Source organism: Phanerochaete carnosa, assembly GCF_000300595.1.
Source record: "Phanerochaete carnosa HHB-10118-sp unplaced genomic scaffold PHACAscaffold_5, whole genome shotgun sequence".
In the NCBI taxonomy this organism is placed as follows: domain Eukaryota; kingdom Fungi; phylum Basidiomycota; class Agaricomycetes; order Polyporales; family Phanerochaetaceae; genus Phanerochaete; species Phanerochaete carnosa.
In genome coordinates, this window is record NW_006767632.1 from 1,615,360 (window position 1) to 1,631,724 (window position 16,365).

Consider the following 16,365-nt stretch of genomic DNA (forward strand, 5'->3'; position numbering starts at 1 on the left):
CTTGCAATTTGGAATGCAAGATATCAATGGCTTCTAAAGCTTGTGTGACTTTCCCGAAGCCCCTGAAAGTCTTCTCGCTGTACTCCGAGGCTTTACAACCGCGCACTGCACAGGAGTGTCAGATAAGGACGCGCGATAGAGGTCGGACAATCATATTTCTAGTCCGACGTATCTCATACAAACCTACCGTACATCGTGAATAGTAACCCACATTCTTGCGCCGGAGCGCAACCAGGCCTAATATCGATGAGAAGCTGGAATCAAAGCTCTTCATACGGAGGTAAGGTAAAGGCCGCGCAAGTTCGTCGGCCAACGTGTATGCATCGTGCTGGTCACTGTCGGCCTGTTGTCACGGAGTGAGCATAACTCCACGGCCAGGACTCCTCGGAGGGGAAGGGGACACTCGGGCGTCAATTTAGATTATGCGAACACCGCCGAAAACCTAAGCAGAATATCCTCGACTTATCCGAACGCCAACCGCCTGCTCTTGCAGATCCTGAAGAAGCAGTCCCACACGATGCCCGCGAGGAATGAGATCTAATGAGTCTGTAAGATCTCGCACAGCCAACTGTATGTCCGAATTATGGACCTCATTCGACCAGCCAGATTCAGTAAAACTGGGTCTCGGGAGGAGATGTATGAGATGATCACGCTCAGCGCACTGCGCTAGTCAACCAGCGAGACTCCGCAGGGAGAAACCTTGGCACAGCCTACGCTTGACGGGCACGAATAAATCAGGGTAAGGGTTCAACAGAATATCCCCTTGTGCGGTCTGGGTTGAGCAACGGCTGTCCGAACCTGGTCTCAAGCTGGCATGCGCATGTAGGAGCCTTTGAAACATTACCCAACGATGGAGATTAGCACCAGCAAGGGCAGGTAACTCCCGCATCTCCTTGGCAGCTCCGAAGACGGTCATTTGCATGCCATTGTCGAGCTGTGCCTCGACTCCTAGGTACTGCCCCACGGAGCCACTACCGTCTAGGGTCTAAGCGATGCTGCATGATGTACGCGACCATTGCCGCGGCCCGGGCCAAGCTTCGCGTACCGCCGCTAAAATGAGCCGACCGCAAGTCCATGAACATACCCGAGCCTGAGGGCTTCCCGCAAGGAGCAGAAGAGCTGTAAAGGGGAGCTCAGCAGTCAGAGTTCGCACGGTAAGGCTTATGCTAAACAGCACGAGGCAGATGGTCCCCAAATTGCCTTCGGGAAGAATGGCGATGGTTTCTATCAGATTCTCCCTCGATGAAACTGCGAGGCAGTTGAGTGTATGCTGCCTTGCGTCACAAACTACGAATGCCTAGACCCACAGCGCTTACGCTAACAGGACAGTATCAGGATTTCACAGTTCATTACAAAGTCGTGACGTACAATGATACAGCCTCCGAAACAATGGTTCCATATCATGTGACCCGGAGCCGCGAAACAGCGCCGTCCGTAAGAGCATGGAAAGAAAAGAAAAAAAAGTCGAAACAGAGAGCAAACTGCGCTAATCCGTGGGCTCGAGGACAAGTTCATTAGCCTGCAGCTGTTCCGCAGATTAACCCGCCCCATCGTGCAAGGCGCAACAGACAGCGGCTGTACGAAAGGAAGTCAGCGTGGATCCACACGTTCGGGGCAGGAATCTGCGACCTTTGTGGTGGCCATTGTATTGCCGTACAGTCTCACCGGAAGCCATCTCCCAAAGCCGTGCAGTGTGGTCTGATGAAGCTAAAGTTCTCCGTTACCCCCTGTACGAATGGCTGACGAAATGAACGCACCTGTCACAAGATACGCGGAGTCCGCACTGAACGCACAATCCCAGACCCACCGTTGATGACCTTGAAGGATTTTCTCTAGCTTGAACTCGTAGTTCGGCGATATCGACCAGATCTTCACTGTCGTGTCGGCAGAGCAAGTCGCCAGATACCTGGTTATACATTCGCCTAATCAATATTTGGCCACCGATTGCATGAAAGCTAATTTCGACAGGCCTACTTCACGTCTGGACTCAACAGACACCGAGTCAAATATTTGTTGTGAGCCTGGAATTTCGTCACAGCCTGGAACCTGGGTAACTCCGACCGTTCGTCATTGATCTTCCAAACATAGCATTTCCCCTGAATAACGCATCAATCATCTGTAAAAAGTATCAACTGGACCTCCATGTACATACTTTGTTATTGCCAGCGACAAGACAAGAGCCATCTGAAGCAAGGCTGATGGAGCGCATCGGAATATCACCTGCAGGGGTCTTGGATACCAAATAGAGAACACTGTTGTACGGTCGTGGGTGTCAACGTACCAACTCGTGCGTGCATACATTCTCTGAGAGGTCCCATTGCTTGATTCTTCCCGCCTGATCGCATGAAATAAGTTCCCCTTGGTTGGGATGGACCACAACATCATTCACTGCATATGAGGTGGAGTGAGTGGTGCTGTCTAGGCTGAGAGCAGAGATCGGTACCTGGTGCTTCATTGTCGTAATTTCGATGGAGGTGTGTGCTCCTAGATGCATAGGATCAACATGTATGCCATGCACAGGGCGACGAAGGCAGGAAGCGCACCGTAGGTCCCATATTTTGATCGTTCCGTCCTCGCTCCCTGTCACGAGCCACTTCCCCTCGCTGTGGAAGCAAACAGCCGTAATGTTGGAATTATGTCCTTCAAACGTGAGAATCTATGGCAAGCATGAGGCCCACGCTCGTACACCTGACGAGCAAGCAATCGTTACCGGAGTAGAGATGTTGCTCGCAATCTCGTAGATGTGGACTTTCTTGTATATGGCAGCAGCAAGAAACCGTTTACTGACGGGCCGCTGAGCTCGCTTCGCGTAGGGCTGAACTGTTCTGCTTACTCCGGAGATATCGCAAGACGGTTTACTTGCTGAGATACATCAATGTGATTGGCATGAACATGGTGTGAACAGCTCGCAAAGCGCAGGCGACCTTACACCTGTTTCGTTGGTCCGAGATATTGTCCTGGAGCAAATACCGCTCCATGCCTCCCAAAAACGTATGTCCTTGTCGTAGGATCCAGTGACGAGGATGACTGACATGTCTTGACGCGGAGCAGCCTGTGCTGCCACTCTGGTTTGAGCAGGCATCGTGGCCGTCTACAAGCAGGGGACGTCGACAAAGCGCGCGAGCTGGGCGCTCAAGGCGAGATCGGAACGAGAACGTTGTGAGACTGCTGCCGTCATGCTTTGGTTGACCTCAACCATCCTCCTCTCACCGGCTTTCTCAGACGAGAGCGCTCTCTCATCATCTGTACCCTCTCTTCTCCGCCTCCAGCATCATGTCGCCCGAAAATATGCCGGGCTTTTCCGTTTCGTCCGAGCAGCAATTGCAAAAAGTGACATTAATCCACCCTTCATCCCAGACGTTATGAGTCGCGTCCGATGTCATACCCTTCGAATGCAGGGGCCTCCAGCAGACGGAAACCATCGCTGCTATCTGTATAGCCCTAGAGACACTCGACCAAATATCGATCCGCGGGGTGTCCTTTCATTCTCCACTTCTCGCTGGCTATTCCCGCTACTGCAGTCGTGTGTCTTCTGACCACATTGTTTCTCAGGACAACCTCCCTCATGTCGCACTGTCTCCTCTCTATCTTTGGTTTCCCCTTCCCGTGAAGGGCGATCACTGGACAGTCCAGTCCTCTTCCTCTCCCTCCGGTCACGTTGCCGTGCCTCGTTTCAGGGCTTGTAGTCGACCCAGGTTCTGGCTTGCAGGAATGTCCGTGTATGCAGAGCTTCTGCCGGACGATCATTTACTGTTCTAACCGGTTTCCTGCCCGGGTTCGCTTAGTCCAACCTATCGTGGCCAGATGAAATGAGCCTCCGAGCTCCTCTTCATACTGATCGAAAGCTCCCTCACTCGAATGACTTCTATTTGGGAATGTCAAATATGTCGCCTCCGAAGACGTAGCTTCACATTCTCCTCAACCACCGTGGGTATATCGCTCGTCCTCCGCAATGTATAAAACTTCAAATGCTCTGGTCTTCCATGTCCTCTCAAGCCCATCGCAGTCCGCAAACACAGTCATCGACTGAACCTCTGACTGCTCTATGGACATGTTTCCTGTACGTCTCTCTAGTCTTGCCCTCGAAACCTTTATTCACCTTTAGGCAGCCCGGTACTCGCGTCTCCTACCTGGCAGAGAACGGCGTCGTCATGTACGGTACTGTCCATGCGATAGTAAGAGGAGATGTAAGTCCTTCGAGCTGCTTTTGTCGTAGGTCGTGCTCATGCACTATCTTCAGGGCGGACAATCCCTCGCACAAGTCCGTGTGGACGGCGACAACGGGCCACCACGAGAAGTCCCGTAAGCTTCATACTATGTGCTGTGTGATATGCTCTCTGCTAACCAGTCCTCGCATAGTGTCGCATATCTTCACCGAGTATAATGCTGTGAGCCTGCTACGGTCTCGCGCCACAAGGGTAAAAGTATACACACGGATTGCACATACTATATAATTCTCATGGACACTATCATATGGTGTATGCTGACTCGCTGTATATTTACATAGATCAGTTGTATATTTTGGCCGCCGTTGGCAGCAGGGCTGGCAACGTCGGTTACTTATAGCTTGCTAGATGTTGCCGTCGTCAATAAATATTAGATATAACTTATTACCGCTCCTAGATGATCGGGTGTTAGCGTCGGCGATACGCATGTATGTCACCAATCCCATTGAAGCAAGCGCCGGGGCCCTGCATTTCGTAGTCAGTACTTGCGTGGCGTCGGCCACCAGCTGGCTGTCTCTGGTTATACGTATTCAGACCGCTGGTATTGTAACGTGTAATATGGCGGAAGTATCTGATCTGTGTCTGGGCCCGAACGGGGGTATCCGATCTCGATGCCCCTTTAACTGAGCGTCCGACTCAGGGATAACTCTATCGCAGTTTCTTGCTCAGTCCCACGCTATGACAGTAAGACTTCATCTCTGTTTTTCTTTTTTTTGCAATCTGCAATGCTAATCTGGAAATCTCAACGAGCCAATAATTGCTATCCAGATACTGCAACATCTGCTTAACTCGATCCCCGTAGTCAAGCAGATCACAGGATGGTCTAAGCGCGAGGGTTCTCAGCTGCATCGCCACATCGAGCATGCTCTACGTGACGCGTTACTGTGGCTCAATTCATCTTTGGCAGCTCCGGAGCGCATCTCTGCTAGGCTGCATGCATGGTTGTCTAATGTGTTCTCTGTCACGCCGTCTGGGGTGTTTAGGCCTCACGACAGTGCCATCATTATCCTGGGGGATATCGAGGGTACGGGCAACAGGCGTGCCCTTTTTTGTCCTCCATGAGGACATGCGCTAACAGGGGCAGTGGTCTAGGTCTAGGTCGTGCAATTGCCCTGAGCTTTTCTGAACTGGGCTACACCGTTCTCATGCTATCGACGACCACTTCGGAACCGCCTGCTTCCGGCGTGACTGAAAAGTCGTCCGCCGTGTTGTCTGTAAGATCCGACATCGTTTGCGGATTATGAGCACCAGTATTGACAGCTCGCCCCCTTGTGCAGCTCCTCTATGCCTGGCACAAGAAGAAAGAACGATCGCCTTCTGCAAACTGGGGCACAGTCGCGCCCATAACTCTGGATACACACTCCCCAGCGCAGCGCACGCAAGCCTCCGAGACTGTGCACGCATATTGCCACGACCACGCCCTACAACTGTGTGCCCTGATCGTCTTACCTCCTACTTCTCACGCAGGTGGCGGTTTCGGCATTCGGCAGCATACGCACCTATCCATCAAAGCTAGTGAGGAAGACAGCCTTGCGTTTGCCATGTGGGGTGAAGATGTGGAGTCTGCATCTGGAGAACCCCTCCTGATCATGCGCGACTACTTCGATTTACTGATGAAGGCCTCTGGCCGCGTGATCTTGATGTCGAGGTGTCTTCCATACAGTGAATGCCCTGACTTTCGCTGATTAACACCCTCGCTAATCTACAGTTCAGATCCAAGAGGCACAGACCATCTTCTAGATGGAATGCGGGAGTGTCTTGCTATGAACCTTAACCAGACACTGGAACCTCTTGGGGTTCGTGTGTGTTCGTTGACTACAGGAGCACCGGAGGATTTTGGAGAATTTCCGAGTACTCCCTCGAGAGCTCACGATGGCACGACCGTGACAAATGCCACAAAGACGCGCCCATCCGCGGAGAAGATAACGCCAGGGATGACAAATACCGATGGTGCGCTCCCAGAGACGCCTTATTTCAGCGCGGTTTGTGATGTTCTGGAAAGTATTACAAGCGCTGCGTAAGGGTCGTTCAACAAGTATCTGTGGGACCGATTATACTGAAGCGCTTGATTCTTATAGATACCCGAAAACTGTTTATACTGTGGGATACCGCCCATGGCTGTGGTGGGCGTGGCGCGTGGCACCCGACGCTGTAAGATTGCTATTCCGCCCATAGTGCGTAGATTCGCGGAGCGACACTGTTCGGTTTGAATCGCGAAACATGATCTATAATGTATCTTGCATAGTAGATATATCTCCGTATCAAGACGTCAAACTATCTAGCATTTTGGGGTCGGTCCTGGATGAAGTCCGTTAATGTGTGGACAGCCTGAGCGGAAATGTGCTAGGGTACTCACTCGGACCATTACGCTCAGACGCTGACCACCTCCATACTCGATGTCGCCAAGTTTTCCACGTAATAAAACAGAGTGCTTGTATCTGTACCGCGTGGTGTCTCTGACGTATGCACGACTGAGGTTAGCGTCTGTTGGTCATGCGTGAGTATGCCTAGACTTGCCTCTGTATGTAGACGCTGCCAGAAGGCAGAAGCATCTCGAAGGTATCAGAGGGGTCCTCGACACTCTCAAGTCGCATGGCCCTGGTGCTTCCCAGGCTGACACCTAGAATCCACGAACCGCTGGCTTCTATGTTGTCGATATGTGGCTACAATGTGGACTATAGGGAAAGCTTTTCCACAGAGTGTGTAAAATACGCACCAATATCTCTCCATCAGAAGCAAGGTGAAGTATGTGAGTCTGAGTGGGTTCTTCAGGGTGGACTGACCTCAGGCGCGACAGTATGTGGTCCAGCCCGGGGATATCGTTCGGCCACGAAGAGACATGCATCTCGCGATAACGTCTAATAACGCCGTCAAAATGACCCTGACGAGTATTAGTTCAATATCTCCAGAGAGGGGAGGAGTCCGGCGGGTCACCTCTTCAAATGTGTAATACTTGTCCGGCAGAAATAAGTCTTCGATGGTCGTTGGAGCAGATAGGGGAACCGTCCGCGATGCCAAGAACTCCTTCTGCCGACGCTTGGACCTGCGATTCTCACTCGCGTCCAACTTTTGCAGAGAAGCAGAGAGCAAAAGGCGCTGTTCTTCGGGAGAGAAGAAGTCCGGGTAGAAAGCCACATCCATTGGATATCCATCCATTTTCAGCGATATTCGCCTGCTAAAAAGCAAGGCTGAGTCTCGGGCGCAGTAAAGATAAGGCCGCGAGCTCGCGCGAACGGCAAAGAGCAGCATGGGCGAAATGCTGTAACAAAGTTGCGGACAAACTTCATTCGGAAACCACTGAGGCCTTCGTGGCGCTTCGGCAGTTTCCGTGATATGATCTAAATGAGGCTCTGCAGCCAACCAGGTTCAACTCCAACGAAGTGCGTGTCTGGTCACACCTGTGTTAGCGCCATACGAGCTGAAGCAGCCGCTTCAGCAGTCTCGACAATCTGCAAGCCGTTGTCTGTGCATGTCTACAGCTCATAATAAGGCTAGTAGCGACCAGCCTGAGAGTGGCAGTGCCAGCTCGCTGTACGCTGCTATAGCCAGGAGCGCCACGAGGTCCATGGCACTCTACTTTTCGCGACCTGTCAGGCTCTTTAGGCCATCTAAAGGCACGTCTGAGCTTATTATTCAAGCTTGCGCGGCAAGATCTACTCACTTGCGCTAGTCAATGGATGGCAGACCCTCAGGCTGCTGGCGACCCAGGAAGGCCACTCTCTGACACCACAATACATGCGGCAACTTGTGCGGCAGCAAGGGGTGCGCGGAAGCATAGATACTATTCCCAGATTTTGCTCTGACAATTTCAAATAATAAAAAACACCATTCTAGGTTCTCGTCATCGCAAAACATTTCATACCTCCAATCACGATAAATCTTGTTCTTGGCTCAGTATTATGGACCACATACTCCGAGGCAACATCACTGCTAGAATCACATATAAATTCGCAAATTCCCCTTGCGGCTGCGTCCGGTGCCCTCGCGGGCGGTGCGCAAGCGCTTCTCGCCGCTCCGGCCGAAAACGTCCGGTTCGTACTAGAAGGTGGCTCTCCAGCGACAGGCTGGTCCTACGCATGGAAGGAGGTTTTCCGCGGCACAAGTGGCGACAAGACACTCTCCAAGCGAGATGAGCTCCACCAGGCCCGCGAAGTCCGTGACTGGATGCGCGAAGTCAGCGACATGGCCGGACGTGGCTGGCACGGGTGGAAGTGGGGCGTCGCCAAGGACGCATGTGGTACGAAGCTCATATGACTGATATGCGTGGTGTATGTTTTCTCATTGGCTGCTCAGGCTTCGCCGTCTTCTTTACCGTGTTTGAGATGACACGTCGTCTCGCCGTGGCGACAAAGACCTTCTCTCAAGGCCTCATCGAGCAAAAATCTTCCGGCATTTGCCGAAGTCAGGCCATGCAGAAAAACGGTCCTCGCGTTGCACACGCGCTAACTTTAGTGACTGGCGGAGCAGTCGCAGGCTTGGCCTACGAGATGGCCTGTCGGCCGTGGGATATCGCACGCAAGGCTGTCCATGTGGACCGTGTGGTCGCCGCCGCTGAGCATCATTCAGTACTATCGATACTGCTACAGAAGTTCAGGGACGATGGGTGGACATCGTTCTTCAAGCGGCCCACGGTGCACGAACATGACTCGCACGCTTCTTCCGCGCATCGAAGACTGCATGCTCTGGGCCGGACGTTAGGTCGCGTGGGACCATGGGGCATTGGATTCTTGGCCTGGGAGGCGTTTGGACCCGGCCTGTCATGACGTGTGTAGTCCGCGCGCATTCCCTGTAGCTTGGGTGCAGTACACGGTCAGGCCGTGCTCACCTAATGGGCGTATCGCTGTGACCTATATTTGCTTGTGCACCCAAAGACCTACTATACGCCGACTGTCCCACGAATACAAGACTCTTCTCCATTGTTTATTGCGGTCCGTCTCCTGTCTGGCGAAGTGTTCTCAGGAGAAGCTTGGATGCGCTGCAGCCCGCGTCGGAAAAGAGGTATTTGAGCAAGTAAGCTCATCCGGGCCGCTTCCACGCACCTTCTATTCGGCTCAGCATTAGACAATCGAGTGCATATCGACTCGGGATCAGTGGTTATTTGATTGACGTCCCCAGATGGGGAAACCAAGACTGGTTCCCGCGCAAGTTCTCCCGTGAATCCAACTTTGTTGTCGTAGAGCCCGTGTCCCCATGACGCTCTATCTACGAAAGCCCGGATGCATCCACGGCTGCCTACAGGGTCCAACCGTAGTTGCGACGGCGAGCTTTGGGCCCTGACGGAGGATTCGTGGTCATCGTCAGCAAGTGGCTACCAGAGGATCTCCAGCTCTCCGATTCCCTCTACCTGGTGTAATATCCGGCTCGATGGAGAGTACGACCAGACGGGCAAGTGTAGATCACCTCTATGAATACGCTGCTCGGGACTCACCGGAGATTCGCTGGGGTGTGAATGCGACCCCGCATCCGTCAGTCCGCGAGCAGCGGCAGGCAGTAAAACCTAAGCGGGAGAAGTCTGAAGTGCGCGCGTTGCGTTAAGCGAACCTGAGCGTCAATGATACAAGCGCCTGAGCGATATGCAGCTTCTCGGCGCAGTCTGTCTCGGAACGTGGTCGAATATCCGCAGAGTCTAATTGAGAAGATACTGGGCTCGATAGGAGCCAGAACGCGCTCGTATTTTTCAGCATGTGGTCGCTGTATGGAAAACAACCTGGGACGATACATCTCCTTAGCGGAAGGTAACATCGTCACATCACAATGTACGTGGTGAACTTACTCGGGGATATGCAGTGGCAGTGCTTGCCTCTCAAGGCTCGCCACGGACTCCTGCACCTGGAGGGGATCCACACTTGTCGGCAGAGTTTCTTCTTACTGCATAATTACGAAACGAACCGGGGCTTACGGTCCTTATTTGGGTGCCGGCCACAGTAGGAAGCGAGCTGTCGCTCCTTCAGTGAGAGAAGTGTAAAAATGTGTCTGACGTACTGCCATCCATTGAATGTATAGTCCGCGGTTCTGAACCGACCGCGAGCACATCGGATGGGTGCAATGCTGTGACAATACAAGGAGAAGGCGCTGCTTATCCATCCGAATGTAGCTGTTCCTGACTGCTATCACCTTGCGCAGGAAATAGTCGGGAGAGCTGGTTTATGTGATGTAATGTCGACGGACGTATCAATCATCCCCCTCACTTACTGTGGCGCTCGGGGTGCTGAGGATTCCGAGGGAAGTCGCGGCATAGTCCTGTCTTGAACGAGCCCGAGACGGCTGGATAAATTTTTGCCTTGCCAGGGACACATACGTGGAAGCTGGGTGGAGGAACGTGACGGCAATTTAAGTGTTTCCGGGGGTTACGACCGCGCGGCAGCGACGAAGGGGACCCGCCGTTGCAAGGCGCCCTAAGGCGTGCTCCTGCTATCGCGAGCGTTCTACGCAACATGCTCATTCGGCGGAAACAGCCTTATTACACATGGCTACTACTCGCTTCCGGCGGCCGATAGAGTGAGTCCGATGTGTCTCGTATGTATGCACAGATGGCGCCAACAGCGCGCTGTCTAGGCCGCTGGTCATGCACATATCTGTAAGTAACGCAGTAGCAACATACCGCATGGTCTGACCTGTGGGTTTAGCGACGTGTTTTGAAACAATCAATGGGCCACCTTGCAGGTCAGTCGTGGCTGCCGGCATCCCCTTAAGTCCCTGCAATATGGTATCCATTTTCCGGTATGAGTGCCGACTCTGAGAAAATCTCGTGCTTGCTATGGGCTCACCATGCGGCTTGACTCGGCCCTGCGCAGCCTTTCATCGAGGCTGCTGCGCGCATCATTAACAATGCGGCCAATAAATTGTGGCGCCACTTGTAGACCATGCAGAGCCATTGCTGACTTGGCGATGAGGTTACTTCTTAACTTGTTCTACCAATCTGATTTTGGCAACCCACCTGGACGATAATGACAATGAAGACACCCTTTCGACTAAGGGTGCGAAGATGGCAAACGAATTCACATCGTCTGGTGAGCGGGGAACTTGTGCAATGAGGAGACTAGCTACCGTACGACATAATCGGCACCAATGACACGTTAGTCGCGCAATCTCACAGACCCAGATGGCTCAAGACGTACCCCGGTTCAGACTGGCCAATGAGCTGTCTGCAGCCCTGGGGCTCTGCTGTTGTTAGAGAAACGTGTTGATGAACTTTATGCTCTAGGAAATATATATCTGATAGTCCCACAGAACCGCAGTCCGTAGAGCAGAATTTGCTTACTTTTCTGGGCTATCGCCACCGTGGTGACCCGTGCCGCCGGAGTACCTTGTGCCGGCCTGATTGTTGAACGGCTGGAATACCAATTTCGGACTGCTTTTTCCTGTTCTCTTAAAACGTGTATCATGCCTACATACTAGAATAAATGGGGCCGCACTCATTTTGCTGCGCGATATGCGCACTTGGAAACATGTCCCCTGCACTCAAGCTGCGCGCGGGCGCTTGATGCGACACGCGAATCACGTGTGTATTCTCACGACATTCTGGCATCTTTCGGATAATGCGCGCTTGCGGCCCGCCTGTCATTGCTCGACCGATTTCAGGATATTCTCTGTGCTTTCTTCGTTGCCCGAAAACATCCTGACGGTCATGGGTCGGTGCACAAACAAGGGTTGTAATCAGGATTTTGACCCGGAGAATAACCCAGAGGGTAGCTGCACCTTCCACCCGGGAGCACCTGTCCGTGCCAGAGGATGTATGCTGAAGGACGCGTGCTGATGCGAGCATTTCTTGTAGGTATTCCACGAAGGTCTCAAGTCGTGGTCGTGCTGCCAGGACGTGAACAAACCCGTGCTCGATTTCGATGATTTCATGAAGATCACGGTACGCCGCTCGTTCGTCTGAATTTGCTCATGGTCTCTTAGTTAATTCTCGGCTCAGGGCTGCAGCACGGGCCAGCATACCGCGCAAGCTCCCAAACCAGAGACCCCGAAACCCGTCTCCAATGCTACTGTCTCTGTCGTCGAGAACAAGGCCGGCCAGGAAACGTACATCACTTCCGTACCAGCTGCCATTCCTATCACGATATCTACCCCCGCCACTCCCCCGCCGCCGCTCGAGGAGAAAGAAGAGGAAGACGACCTCTCTGTTGACGTGCCGGTTGGGACTGCTTGTCGACACAAGGGCTGTGGAAAGACTTTTATTAGCAGCGAAGTAAGCAGGCTTGGCGAGGGAGAAGAGGCCGTGTGTATCTATCATCCTAAACAGGTATGTCATCTTCATTGGCGATAAAGTTTGACATAACCTAGTGATCTCGCAGCCAATCTTTCACGAAGGTAGCAAGGTATGTTTGCTCTTGTAATGCATAATCTGCCTGGCTTACGTATCTTAAGGGATATCTGTGCTGCAGGCGACGAGTATTGGAATTCGAGGAGTTCCTTAAGATTGAGGGTTGCAAGAGAGGAAAACATCTCTTTGCTCCAAAAGACAAGCCTAGCAACGTACGTTAAGCTCACTACGACTAATGCACGCAAGGTCTTGACTCGAAGAGCAGGAAGAGGAGCATGTCACCTGTCGGATAGACCACTACCAGACACCAACTGAGATTCACGTCTCAGTCTTCGCAAAGCAGGCTGATAGGGATCGAAGTGCGGTTAAGATTGCGTCGAATGAGGTGGGTATATGCGCTTGGACGACCCTATATATTCGCGTACTGATCAATTAACAGATCGCTTTCGACCTTGTTCTGCCAGGCCCCAAGCGTTTCCGTCGTTCAATCGAGCTCTTTGGTCCGATCGACCCAGAGGCATCGTCATACAAATACTATGGCACCAAGGTGAGCGAAATATTGGCTGCTTAGCTTAGCCCCCTTCTGATGGTGGCTCCAGGTGGAGCTAATTCTTAGAAAAGCAGATAATCGCTCGTGGGCGGTTCTCGAAAAGACCGACCGTACGCTGCCCATCAGCTTCACGTTCGGTGTCGGTGGGCGCACAGGCACCATAGGTGCAAAGGAACTGATCCTAGATGACCAGAACGCGACTAGAGCCCGAACATGAAGTACATCGGTACAGGGAACGTTTGAGTGAATTGGGTTGTGTTGGTATAGTGAGATTAAGCACGTATGCGAAGTCGCGCATAGGTGTGAGTGTCTAGAGTAGCTCTATGATTAAATCCGTTCTCTACAGCTGTCCAGGCTTCACAATTTCCTGGTACATCTGAATGAGATCGCCTTCGCGGAGATCATCCCAGCCCTCGAATGCCATTCCGCACTCCAATCCTTTGCCAGCCTCCATAATGTCCCTCTTGAGGTGCTTCAGTGTCTCGAGGTTGCCTATACAGACTTGTCAGAGCATGCCACTAGCAGACTACCACTGTGCGGACCTTCGAAGACATTTTCACCGTTGCGGACCACTCGTGCTTTCTTGTTCTTCTCGACGATACCGTTAACGACACGGCATCCAGCGACTTTCATGGTCTGCTTTGCCTTGAGCTGAATCTCAAAGATCTGGAGCACGTTAGCCTCGCCCGTGACCCGCTTTTCAGTCACAGTCGGGAGCAGCTCGATTACGTTCTTCTTGACCTCATCCATGAGCGCATAGATGACGTTGGACTCGATGATTTTTACGCCCTGGCTAGAAGCTATAGCCTTCACAGAACGAGGGGTATTCACCGAGAATGCGAGAATTATGCCTGATGAAGGTCTGTCAGTGGAGTTCTAGGGTGAGGATATCACACAAACCTTCAGCGGCCTTCGCCCTCATTACGTCGGACTCTGAGACCTCTCCGACGCCTTGGGCGACAATCTTCGCGCCAGCCAGGTGATTTCCGATACCGGACACCGCACCACAGACGGCCTCTACAGTACCGCTGACATCTCCCTTGACAACGAGCCTGAGCTCCTTCTTCTCGTCCTCTCCGTTCATTTGCTGGCTGACTAATTCGCCTTGAGCTTCCAGCTGCTGTAGCTCACGCTCGGCACGACGGCTCTCGTTGATCGCTTCCGCGTCCTGGATCGTGGCTTCGAGGTCTGCTTTGCGTCGACGATTGGCGAGAGCCTTCTTGATCTCGCTCTCGGTACCTAGTAGAACCTCGTCGCCAGCTTTTGGGAGCTCCTTCCAGCCAGAAACCAAGGCCGCGGTGCCTGGCATAACAGCCTTGAACGACTGACCGGAAGACGATTTGAGTAGTCGGACTTTGCCGTGCGCAAGCCCACAAATGATGCTTGTCCCTGGGGTCAGTTGGCCCCGTAAGAGAAGCACGGTCGCAACCGGGCTAATTCCGTCCGTGAGTTATCGCAATGACGGAGTGCGAACTGAACAACAGCTTACCCCAGACCCTTATCCACCTTCGATTCAAGGACGTAGCCGTGTATAGGCCCTGTCTGCTCAGCACGGAGATCTTGCATTTCCGCCACGAGCGATATTGTCTCAATAAGAGTGGGAAGGCCTTGGCCTGTGAGTCCGGACACATGGACGACCGGTACATCTCCGTCAAAGGTTTCAAGCTGGACGCCTTCCGCAAGCAACGCGGTTTCGACCTTGCTCTATGAAGAATGTGAGCGTCGAACTCTTAGCTGAAGCAGAACAAAATTCCGAAAAGACATTTGCAAGAAATGGAACCGGATACTCACGACATCAGCACCTGGTTTGTCGATCTTGTTGATAGCGACGACCAACCCAACATTATTAGACTCCCTGTTCACGAGCTTGAGAACTTCCCGTGTCTGGGGCATGATGCCGTCATCTGCAGCGACAACAAGAACGACAATGTCAGTTACTGATGCACCGCGGGCACGCATGGCAGAAAAGGCAGCGTGTCCTGGGGTGTCCAAGAAGGTGATAGTACGTTTCTCTCCTCCTGGGTTAGGAACAGGCACAGAGAAAGCACCGATATGTTGTGTAATACCACCCGCTTCGCCTTTCGCTACTGACGCAGAGCGAAGGGTGTCAAGTAGAGTTGTCTTCCCATGATCGACGTGACCCATGATAGTCACCACCGGAGGCCGAGATGGCAAGCTTTCACGGCTGACTGTCGGTGGACTATGGGTTTTTGTGAGTCAGTGTATCCAATGCTCACAACGAGAGGCATACGGTGGATATATGTCAAATGCAGCTTCATCGTTGACCACTGGGTTTCGGTTGAACTCCAACGCAATAAGTGAAGCATACTCCGCAGTCAACACTGTACAAGTGAGCATCCGTTCAAGGTGTGCGTTCTTAGCTACTCACTGTGATCATACGAAGATTGTTCTTTCATGCCGACCTGCGACATTTTGTGTTGGAGGCGATCTGAAGGATATCAGATAGGTACAACACAGCCGAACGCCATCGCTCACCTAGCCGGACATTCAGCAATCGGGATAAATTTTCTATGGAGACTAGACCTGGGATGTACACGTCGGCTTGAATGGTTTTGAGATGCATCGACTTTGGCCTGAGTTTCCTCTCTTTCTTCTTGGCCGCCAACCTCTCTTCTTCCTCGTCCCGCTTATAGGCAGCCTCCTTCCCTTTTGACCTGAGTGAACCGCGAGCCTTAGGCGCAAGTTTTCGAGAGCGGATATCCGACTCTTCTTCCATGTCCAAAGACCCTTCTTCTAAACCGTCGGTTACTTCATCTGTACCTGCCTCAAGGACTTCCTGAGAGGCCTGCGCCTGTGCAGAAGTGCTTGCAGAAGGTTCTCGTACAGCACCAGCCACATGAGGTGCAGCTTCGCGCTTGAAGTCCGCGCGTGGCTGCGTACTAGACACGAAGTTACTACTTGTCGACGTAGCAGGAGGCGTCTCTCGGTTGAAGGAGGAGGTGCTCGGGGGATTCGCCACATTCCACTTGCTCAAACGAGTCGCTGTCGGCGGTCGTTCTTGCGGGATGGCCTTTTGACGGGGTGCAGTCCAGGCCGTTTGAGTTGGCTGTGGTGTACGCGCAGGGGCTCTTGTGTGTGGAGATGGAGGTGGATGAGGTGCTGGAGGACGAGACCACTTGCCAAGAGCTGACTGAGAAGGAGAGGTGGGATTGTCCCGAGGCTTTTGCGGTGCCCATTTCCCGAGACCTGGTAGGTCCGGCGAAGGACCAGGATTGGACGAACCAGCAAGTGATGATGGAGGGACCCATTTACCCAAGCCGGGGAGATTAGGTGGCGGGGAGGGCGCGATAGGTGGCCGTGTG

At 52.7% G+C, this 16,365-nt stretch overlaps 6 protein-coding genes across 6 annotated transcripts; 4 read left to right on the forward strand and 2 right to left on the reverse strand.

The window, feature by feature from the left end:
* Positions 1–1,334: 1,334 nt before the first annotated feature.
* On the reverse strand, positions 1,335–3,072 carry PHACADRAFT_256107 (uncharacterized protein). Its single transcript, XM_007395727.1, has 11 exons — positions 2,930–3,072; positions 2,834–2,862; positions 2,711–2,783; positions 2,544–2,656; positions 2,444–2,484; positions 2,282–2,388; positions 2,153–2,230; positions 1,975–2,096; positions 1,758–1,906; positions 1,630–1,707; positions 1,335–1,575 (listed from the first exon to the last, which is right to left on the reverse strand). The coding sequence occupies exons 1-11, from the start codon at positions 3,032–3,034 to the stop codon at positions 1,538–1,540; spliced, it is 933 nt and encodes a 310-aa protein (XP_007395789.1). The 5' UTR covers positions 3,035–3,072; the 3' UTR covers positions 1,335–1,537.
* A 133-nt stretch (positions 3,073–3,205) lies between these two features.
* On the forward strand, positions 3,206–4,602 carry PHACADRAFT_256111 (uncharacterized protein). The gene is made up of 4 exons (XM_007395728.1): positions 3,206–4,060; positions 4,110–4,187; positions 4,241–4,302; positions 4,360–4,602. The coding sequence occupies exons 1-4, from the start codon at positions 4,046–4,048 to the stop codon at positions 4,382–4,384; spliced, it is 180 nt and encodes a 59-aa protein (XP_007395790.1). The 5' UTR covers positions 3,206–4,045; the 3' UTR covers positions 4,385–4,602.
* A 1,298-nt stretch (positions 4,603–5,900) lies between these two features.
* PHACADRAFT_256112 (uncharacterized protein) lies at positions 5,901–6,249 on the forward strand (the record flags this gene model as incomplete). The annotated part of the gene is made up of 1 exon (XM_007395729.1): positions 5,901–6,249. The coding sequence occupies exon 1, from the start codon at positions 5,990–5,992 to the stop codon at positions 6,245–6,247; it is 258 nt and encodes an 85-aa protein (XP_007395791.1). The 5' UTR covers positions 5,901–5,989.
* Positions 6,250–7,616: 1,367 nt separating this feature from the next.
* PHACADRAFT_173588 (uncharacterized protein) lies at positions 7,617–9,134 on the forward strand. Its single transcript, XM_007395730.1, has 4 exons — positions 7,617–7,815; positions 7,878–7,988; positions 8,061–8,463; positions 8,520–9,134. Exons 1-4 carry the CDS (start codon positions 7,696–7,698, stop codon positions 8,987–8,989), a joined length of 1,104 nt encoding a protein of 367 aa, XP_007395792.1. The 5' UTR covers positions 7,617–7,695; the 3' UTR covers positions 8,990–9,134.
* A 2,719-nt stretch (positions 9,135–11,853) lies between these two features.
* Positions 11,854–13,259, forward strand: PHACADRAFT_94710 (uncharacterized protein; the record flags this gene model as incomplete). The annotated part of the gene is made up of 8 exons (XM_007395731.1): positions 11,854–11,943; positions 12,001–12,102; positions 12,163–12,471; positions 12,524–12,547; positions 12,597–12,704; positions 12,755–12,877; positions 12,932–13,039; positions 13,092–13,259. The coding sequence occupies 8 exons, from the start codon at positions 11,854–11,856 to the stop codon at positions 13,257–13,259; spliced, it is 1,032 nt and encodes a 343-aa protein (XP_007395793.1).
* A 123-nt stretch (positions 13,260–13,382) lies between these two features.
* On the reverse strand, positions 13,383–15,626 carry PHACADRAFT_95981 (uncharacterized protein; the record flags this gene model as incomplete). The annotated part of the gene is made up of 8 exons (XM_007395732.1): positions 13,383–13,534; positions 13,585–13,893; positions 13,943–14,475; positions 14,532–14,746; positions 14,834–15,242; positions 15,294–15,384; positions 15,432–15,491; positions 15,539–15,626. 8 exons carry the CDS (start codon positions 15,624–15,626, stop codon positions 13,383–13,385), a joined length of 1,857 nt encoding a protein of 618 aa, XP_007395794.1.
* Positions 15,627–16,365: the final 739 nt, after the last annotated feature.

What these genes read in the sequence shown, in the direction of transcription:
- PHACADRAFT_256107 (XM_007395727.1), bottom strand. Translation starts at nt 3,034, where the DNA reads ATGTCAGTCATCCTCGTCACTGGATCCTACGACAAGGACATACGTTTT. An exon ending in ATGTATGCACGCACGAGTTG is followed by an intron (nt 2,231 to 2,281) that starts GTACGTTGACAC and finishes TTGGTATCCAAG; the next exon opens with ACCCCTGCAGGTGATATTCC. An exon ending in CTGTTGAGTCCAGACGTGAA is followed by an intron (nt 1,907 to 1,974) that starts GTAGGCCTGTCG and finishes ATGTATAACCAG; the next exon opens with GTATCTGGCGACTTGCTCTG.
- PHACADRAFT_256111 (XM_007395728.1), top strand. An exon ending in ATGCGATAGTAAGAGGAGAT is followed by an intron (nt 4,188 to 4,240) that starts GTAAGTCCTTCG and finishes CACTATCTTCAG; the next exon opens with GGCGGACAATCCCTCGCACA. An exon ending in GGGCCACCACGAGAAGTCCC is followed by an intron (nt 4,303 to 4,359) that starts GTAAGCTTCATA and finishes GTCCTCGCATAG; the next exon opens with TGTCGCATATCTTCACCGAG.
- PHACADRAFT_173588 (XM_007395730.1), top strand. Translation starts at nt 7,696, where the DNA reads ATGTCTACAGCTCATAATAAGGCTAGTAGCGACCAGCCTGAGAGTGGC. An exon ending in CACTCTACTTTTCGCGACCT is followed by an intron (nt 7,816 to 7,877) that starts GTCAGGCTCTTT and finishes TTGCGCGGCAAG; the next exon opens with ATCTACTCACTTGCGCTAGT. An exon ending in CGTCGCCAAGGACGCATGTG is followed by an intron (nt 8,464 to 8,519) that starts GTACGAAGCTCA and finishes TTGGCTGCTCAG; the next exon opens with GCTTCGCCGTCTTCTTTACC.